Source organism: Malaya genurostris, chromosome 2 (assembly GCF_030247185.1).
Source record: "Malaya genurostris strain Urasoe2022 chromosome 2, Malgen_1.1, whole genome shotgun sequence".
NCBI classification, from domain to species: domain Eukaryota; kingdom Metazoa; phylum Arthropoda; class Insecta; order Diptera; family Culicidae; genus Malaya; species Malaya genurostris.
Window position 1 is genome coordinate 343713805 of NC_080571.1, and position 8421 is coordinate 343722225.

The following is an 8421-nucleotide window of genomic DNA, read 5'->3' on the forward strand; positions in this document are numbered from 1 at the left end:
TTTTTCAGAAATAAATTTCAACAAACTAATGAATATACAAACTATGTATTTCGGTGCTGCTTGTTTGTAATTCATCCGTCCATCACTGATTTTAATGAACAACAACTTTCTCTACATCAACAGGCACCGGAGCAACGTGAATCGATCCCGGAGTGGCAGCGATCTGCTTCGATACTGGAACAACCGTCTTGATCAGTCCTTGGTGGTGTCCCCATCCATAGGCACCAGTTCCGTAGGAACCCCATGGGAGTCCCCAGGAGTTGACCGTGACTGGGGCAGCAACTTTAGCGAGATTCTGATATCCCCATCCGGATCCGTAACTTTCCAATGGAAGACCCCACGATTGGATCTTGTTCACGCCGCCATGATATCCATTCCAGTCATTGTACAGAGATGCTGCTGGCCAAGCAGATGACCACGATTTGGCATAAGGATAGGCAGATATTTGTGGAGCCCATGATTGGGCGTAAGAATTGCCAATTAAACTGTGATCATTCCAACTATTCCAGGAATTCCATCCGGCATTCGGTACGTACGATCCGATAGTGGAGACAGCCAGCGTTACAACGAAAATTGCGATGAAAACCTAGGGAAAAGGAATAATTTTTGACTTACTCGAATGAAAAGGTGCTTCACGGTTCGATACCTTCATGTTGGTTTGAAGTGATTCAGGTCAAAGAGGTGCTTAGTTGCAAGTCTCAAAACAAACTGTTGGTGCTGGTGTTAGAACCGAACTTATTTATACAATTTGATTTGGATCGATCGATTTATAATTGCTTGGCTACCGGCAGCATTTCCGGATCTTTTTCATTGGTTGGCAGTTGATCAAAATTATCATTTTCACTTTCCGGTGTACGAATAAGTGAAGTAGACAAAAAAGGAAGCAAGAATCAAAAGAACCGACAACAATTAAATGTGCTAGTGTGTCAATTACTCATACCGGAATTGATAATTAGTATAAAAAGGACATTCATCAGAAGTGTTTTCCACAGTTCTTCACAAACATCGGAACAATAGAAATGAAGGTGCTCTGATTGGTATCAATTTTGGTGTCAAGTAGATAAAATATTCGTTATTTTTTGACAGGTATTCATCATTTTACTGGTTGCCACCTTGGCCTTAGCTGCTCAAGGATCTTACGTTCCAAATGTTTGGCCATCTCAATCGGCGGGGTGGAATTCCTGGAACGGATGGAACGATCATGGTGTGGTAGCTGCCTATCCTTACGCTAAATCCTGGCCCTCAATTCTACAAGCAGCTCCCCTGCAGAAGGGATGGAATGGTTATTACGATGGCGCTAACTCTTGGGGTCTTCCATTGAGATCCTATGGAAGTGGAGCATACGGCTGGGGACATCAACAGGGACTCGTGAAAACCGTCATTCCAGCTAAGATCAACTCCTGGGGACTGCCATGGGAAAACTACGGAGCAGGAGCTTACGGATGGGGACACCAGAACATAGTCAAAACTGTGATTCCCGTGCAGAAACAGATTGCCGTTGTTCCGGAACCTTCATACGTGGCTCCGCTTGCAGTGCAAAAAGCTATCGTTTATTGATATGGATTAAGTAGTCCTAAATAAATCATTGAAAGAATTAAACATACGTTTTTATTATAAGTTATCCTGAATATTTAACAAACAAATCTAAATTATTAAAATTTCAATTATTCGACGTTTGCAGGCTAGTCAAGTTTTTCTGCCAAGTTTCGACGTTTCGTTTAATGTATGTTTCCATCATTATCTCAAAATTGCTTGTCACAAATTCGTGTCAACCTTCGCTCTTCGAATCACACATTTCAGAGCAATTTGAAACAAATAATTTGAATATCCAGCACTTTGACTTTCCCGCAATTCGAAACGATTCGATAGCGTTCCAGGTACTTAGACGCAAAACATCATTGTTTCATTTCTCGAGCGAAAACGTCAACATGGAACTTGAGAATCAATTTTGCTTTGTATTGAGTTCTCGAAGGAAATTTTCTGTAGGGTAAATCCGGGTGAGATGCCGTGTTTTTAAATCAATTTTTCTAAGAGTAAAACTTGAAAAATATTGCACTCGCTAGTGAGAATATTTTTGAGAAGGTCTAATTTAATATTTAGTTTAGTAAGTGTTTTTGGTTTGTTTGTTTCCGAAAGTACCGGAAAGCAAAGTACAAGTCCTAGTCGTCTATGAGTAATCGATGGGACTTGTGCTTTGAATTTCTAAATTTCCGGTACTACCGGAACCGAAAACTTTGAACAGGCATTACTAAAGATATATGATTTCCACAAACTTTGGGTTAAATAAAAAGTATTTTCGCATCATTATATCCTGTAAGAGAATTATAACAGTCCTTCCATGTTTTCGTCTATCGCTTCATAAAAAAATATTCGTATGTAGAGAAGTTCAGATAAACTTTGATTGTCACTATTTGTTTAATAAGTCTAAATTCTTCATAAAATGCGAAAAAAAATAACACTGTACCATACACATTCTTCATACAAAACGGAAATAATTGATTGAAGAAATGGAAAGACGGACAGGAGTTTGAAGCTGTTGTTTCGCTAGTGTTGTCAGCTGAATATAGATTTCATTTTCACAATTTCGCAAGCTGGACTGTGTATAACATTTCCATTTCATCATTTTCGTCTGTTTTGATCAATATAAATAGTTTTTATGTACGGAAATATGAAACAAGAGGTCTAAAATTCAGAGCATTGATACTTAGCCAGCTTGTTTCAGATGAAGAACTAATATTCAGATGAAACACTACATGTTTTAATTTCTGACTTATAGATGGTAAGACACCAATTTTTTATCCGCAACACAGATTTGAATTATCGTCATTTTATAAAATTAATTGTGCATCAACATTTATACTGGGAAAAGAAGATTCGATGGTTCAAAATTCTTCAATCGACAATAAGTTTGAGATCTCATTGCCGTTTCAACCTTCCGAGCGAACGGACGTGATTTGGATTTACTGCGAAAGCATTGAAAACCAGTTGTGTGTGTGATAAAGTGGTCGGACGTTCGAAACGATATTGTGTGATAGACAATAGGGCTTTTTCCTCTGAGAGGTTTTTTTCGCATTATATAATAGAACAGTGCCTTATTGTGAGCGGTGGATCGAAACGGTACCGTTAGCCGGTTATTGTTTCGGCGATCAAGGCCAAGTGTGCGGATTATAAACAAGCGGCCATTGTGTGAGGATTATAAATAAGTGTGACTTTTCCTCTCGGAGGTTTTTTGCACATCATCAAAGCGGCGATACGCCGACCGACGAAGACCAGCTTGGTGTCCCCCGTTGGATCTTAAGTTAAGTACCGTTACTTCGATTATTCGTTTTTGACCATTATATTTCCCCCCGAATTACTTGTTTCTGCGCGGAAGTAGTTCCGCGACATGTCTAATTTAAGTCCTGGCCCCCCCGCTCCCGATGTTCAAATGGAGACTTCCCTTGTCTGTAAAATGTCCCGCATAAAGAGCTATCCTGATGGGCTCGCACTACCGGCCGGGCCTTACGCGGTCTATTTCCGGACCAAATCAAGAGAAAAAAATTTAAATATTTTAAAAATATCGCGAGACCTGTTTTCGCGATATAATACTATAAAAAGTATTGATAGAATACGGCCAGACAAGCTCAGGGTCCTGTTTACCAGCTCTAAACAGGCTAATGAGCTTGTTCAAAAGGATCCCTTTACGCAGGAGTACCGCGTCTACGTGCCCGCTCGCGAAGTAGAAATCGACGGTGTGGTCACCGATGCGAGTTTGACTTGCGAGGATATTCTTAAGTACGGGGCGGGTTGTTTTAAAGACTCCTCACTTAAGAATGTCAAGATACTGGATTGCAAGCGATTGCATTCAGTATCGATCGCAGGGGATGGAACAAAGTCTTATCCCCAATCAGACTCTTATCGTGTGACCTTCGCCGGCACTGCTTTGCCCAACTACATCCTCTTGGACCGGGTTCGTTTGCCTGTTCGTTTATTTGTACCCCGGATAATGAATTGTACCAATTGCAAACAACTGGGGCATACAGCTACCCATTGCAGCAATAAGCCACGTTGTGCTAACTGTGGGGAAGCTCATGCGGACGGCTCTTGCGGTAAGGATGCTGAAAAGTGTCTCTACTGTAAGGAGGGTCCACATGACCTCTCTGATTGTCCCGCTTACAAACTGCGAGGTGATCGAATGAAGCGTTCCCTAAAGGAGCACTCCAAGCGTTCCTTCGCAGAGATGCTTAAAAGTGCCACCCCTCCTAAACAGACAACGAATCCATATGCCTGCTTGTCGACTGACGAGAGCGATTCTGACGACCCTTTGGAAGGTCCATCTTCAGCGGTCCCTCATAGCTGTAGGAAAAGAATGAATAAATCTTCTCATAAGCTACCTAGTAAGGGTTCGAAGGTGTCTTCCGAAGGGCTTCGAAAAGTTACAGCTAACGGAAATCGGGAAAAATCACCGAAGCGAAAAGCTCCTGGTCTCGGAAAACTCAATTCCGAGATGGAATTCCCACCACTTCCAGGGACTACAAAATCCCCAAGCGTCCCTAAAAATCCACCAGAGAACCAACTAGGTGCTGGACTTATCAAGTTTTCTGATGTTGTGGACTGGATTTTTACAACTTTCAATATTTCAGACCCTCTTAGAAGCATTTTAATTGCTTTCATGCCTACAGTAAAAACATATTTGAAGCAGTTGACTGCAAATTGGCCCCTTCTTTCAGCGATTGTATCTTTCGATGGCTAAATCATCCACCGAGGTCACGGATCTAATCACTGTTTTACAGTGGAATTGTAGAAGTATTATCCCAAAAATAGATTCATTTAAATTTTTAGTAAATAATCTGAAATGTGACGCATTTGCATTGTGCGAAACTTGGTTAACTTCTGAAATACCCTTAAACTCCCACGATTTTAACATTATTCGCCTGGATCGAGATGATCCCTACGGAGGAGTACTTTTAGGGATCAAAAAGTGCTATTCTTTTTATCGAATTAACCTCCCCTCGATACCAGGTATTGAAGTTGTCGCATGTCATGTTACAATCAAAGGTAAGGACCTTTGTATTGCTTCCATCTACATTCCCCCAAGAGCCTCGGTTGGGCATCGGCGACTCAGTGATATCATTGAGCTCCTTCCCGCACCGACGTTGGTTTTGGGAGACTTTAACTCACACGGTACGGGATGGGGCTGTCTTCACGATGATAACAGATCAGCTATGATCCATGATATCTGCGATAACTTCAATATGACAATATTGAATACGGGAGAAATGACACGGATTCCTGCACCACCAGCAAGACCAAGTGCGCTGGATTTATCCCTTTGCTCGACATCGCTACGGTTGGATTGCACGTGGGAGGTAATTCCTGATCCCCACGGTAGCGATCACCTACCGATCGTAATATCAATCACCAGCGGCTCAAAACCATCGAAGACAATCAATGTTTCGTACGACCTCACACGAAATATTGATTGGAATAGCTATGCGACCTCGATATCTGAGAAACTTGAAAGAACTCAACAACTTCCTCCGGAGGAAGAGTACACGTTTTTGGCTGGCTTGATTCTCGACACCGCGACTCAAGCTCAGACGAAACGTGTACCCGGCGCGAAAACTAACATCCGTCCTCCCAACCCGTGGTGGGACAAAGAGTGCATAAATTTAAACGCGGAGAGAGCCTCCGCGTATAAAATATTCAGAAAAAATGGAACACCTGATAATTACCGGAATTACGCGGCGTTAGACGTTAAAACTAAGAACTTGATTAGAGCCAAGAAACGCGGTTACTGGCGTCGGTTTATAGACGGCTTAACGAAAGAAACATCTATGAGCACTCTTTGGAACACAGCCCGACGAATGCGCAATCATAACACCACGAATGAAAGCGAGGAATATTCCAACCGCTGGATATTCGATTTCGCTAAAAAAGTATGCCCAGACTCTGTACCGGAACAGAAGATCACCCGCGCCGCGACACCAAACACAAACGAAACACCGTTTTCGATGGTAGAGCTCTCACTTGCGCTCTTGTCATGTAACAATAAAGCCCCGGGATTAGACAGAATAAAATTCAACTTGTTGAAAAATCTGCCTGACCCCGCCAAAAGGCGCTTGTTGAGTTTATTCAATAAGTTCCTTGAGGGCAACATTGTTCCACATGACTGGAGACAAGTGAAAGTGATCGCCATTCAAAAACCAGGAAAATCAGCCACCGATCACAATTCGTATCGGCCGATTGCTATGCTTTCCTGTATCCGGAAATTGTTCGAAAAAATGATTCTCTTCCGTCTAGACAATTGGGTCGAAACTAATGGCTTACTTTCAGATACACAATTTGGTTTCCGCTGAGGCAAAGGAACGAACGATTGTTTGGCGTTGCTCTCAACCGAAATTCAAATGGCATTTGCTCGTAAGGAACAAATGGCGTCAGTTTTCCTAGACATCAAGGGGGCTTTTGACTCAGTTTCCATAAACATCCTATCTGAGAAGCTGCATCAGCATGGTCTTTCGCCAGTTTTGAGCAACTTTTTACATAATCTATTGTCTGAGAAACATATGTATTTCGCGCATGGTGATTTGTCGACAATACGATTCAGTTACATGGGTCTTCCTCAGGGCTCATGCTTAAGCCCCCTTTTATACAATTTTTACGTAAACGACATCGATAAATGTATCAACACATCTTGCACGCTAAGACAACTTGCCGATGACAGCGTTGTGTCTATTATAGGACCCAAAGCTGGAGATCTGCAAGGGCCGTTACAAGATACTCTTGCCAACTTATCCACATGGGCTCTTCAAATGGGTATCGAGTTCTTTACGGAGAAAACTGAGCTGGTTGTATTTTCGAGGAAGCGAGAACCAGCACAACTACAGCTTCAACTAGGGGGTGAAAACATAGCTCAGGTCTTCACATTTAAATATCTCGGGGTCTGGTTCGACTCCAAAGGCACATGGGGATGTCACATTAGGTATATGAAACGAAAATGCCAACAAAGAATCAACTTTCTTCGTACAATAACCGGATCGTGGTGGGGTGCCCATCCAGGAGACCTGATCAGGCTGTACCAAACAACGATATTGTCCGTAATGGAATATGGATGCTTTTGCTTCCGATCCGCGGCGAACACTCATTTCATCAAGCTGGAAAGAATTCAGTATCGTTGTTTGCGTATTGCCTTAGGTTGCATGCAGTCGACTCATACGATGAGTCTCGAAGTGCTCGCGGGCGTCTTACCGTTGAAAAACCGATTCTGGGATCTCTCATATCGATTGCTAATCCGATGCGACATCTTGAATCCGATGGTGATTGAAAACTTCGAAAGGCTTGTCGAGCTCAATTCTCAGACCCGTTTTATGTCCTTGTATTTTGATTACATGGCTCAGAATATTAATCCTTCTTCGTTTGTTTCCAATCGTGCTCATTTCTTGGATACTTCTGATTCTACTGTGTTTTTCGACACATCCATGAGAGAAGAAATTCGTGGAATCCCGGATCACGTGCGCCCTCAAGTGGCCCCAAATATTTTTTATAATAAATTTAGAACAGTCAACTGTGAAAAGGTGTTTTACACTGACGGTTCAAACATCAACAGGTCCACAGGCTTCGGCATCTTCAATCAAAACATCACCGCTTCTCACAAACTCAATGATCCGGCTTCAGTTTACGTCGCAGAATTAGCTGCTATTCAGTACACCCTTGAGATCATTGAAACCTTGCCCAAAGACCATTACTTCATTGTCACGGACAGTCTAAGCTCAATAGAAGCTCTCCGGGCAATGAAGCCAGGAAAGTATCCCCCATATTTCCTGGGGAAAATACGGGAACACTTGCGAACTTTATCTGAACGGTCTTATTTAATATCGTTAGTCTGGGTCCCTTCGCATTGTTCCATTCCAGGCAATGAAAAGGCAGACTCATTGGCTAAGGTGGGCGCATTAGAAGGTGATATTTATGAAAGACCAATCTGCTTCAATGAATTTTTCAGTATTTCTCGTCAGAAAACTCTCGAAAGTTGGCAAACTTCATGGACGAATGACGAACTGGGACGATGGCTACACTCCATTATTCCTAAGGTATCAACGAAACCGTGGTTCAAGGGGATGAACGTGAGTCGTGATTTCATTCGCGTTATGTCACGGCTCATGTCAAATCACTATACATTCAACGCACATCTCCGGCGTATCGGGATCGTGGAGAACGGGCTCTGCACCTGTGGCGACGGTTATCAGGACATCGAGCATGTCGTGTGGTCGTGCGTAGAGTATCGCGACGCCAGGTCGAAGCTACTGGAATCCCTCAGGGCCCGAGGTAGACCGCCTGAAGTTCCGGTTCGGGATGTGTTGGCGAGTCGGGATAGCTCATATATGCTTCTGATATACGAGTTTCTCAAACACATTAATATACAAGTGTAATCTGTTACATCTGGCT

At 42.7% G+C, this 8421-nt stretch overlaps 2 protein-coding genes across 2 annotated transcripts; one reads left to right on the plus strand and one right to left on the minus strand.

The window, feature by feature from the left end:
• LOC131428025 (uncharacterized) lies at positions 1-722 on the minus strand. Its single transcript, XM_058591659.1, has 2 exons — positions 647-722; positions 1-586 (listed from the first exon to the last, which is right to left on the minus strand). Exons 1-2 carry the CDS (start codon positions 650-652, stop codon positions 92-94), a joined length of 501 nt encoding a protein of 166 aa, XP_058447642.1. The 5' UTR covers positions 653-722; the 3' UTR covers positions 1-91.
• A 283-nt stretch (positions 723-1005) lies between these two features.
• Positions 1006-1557, plus strand: LOC131429374 (uncharacterized). The gene is made up of 2 exons (XM_058593452.1): positions 1006-1025; positions 1087-1557. The coding sequence occupies exons 1-2, from the start codon at positions 1020-1022 to the stop codon at positions 1555-1557; spliced, it is 477 nt and encodes a 158-aa protein (XP_058449435.1). The 5' UTR covers positions 1006-1019.
• The last annotated feature ends 6864 nt before the right edge of the window (positions 1558-8421 follow it).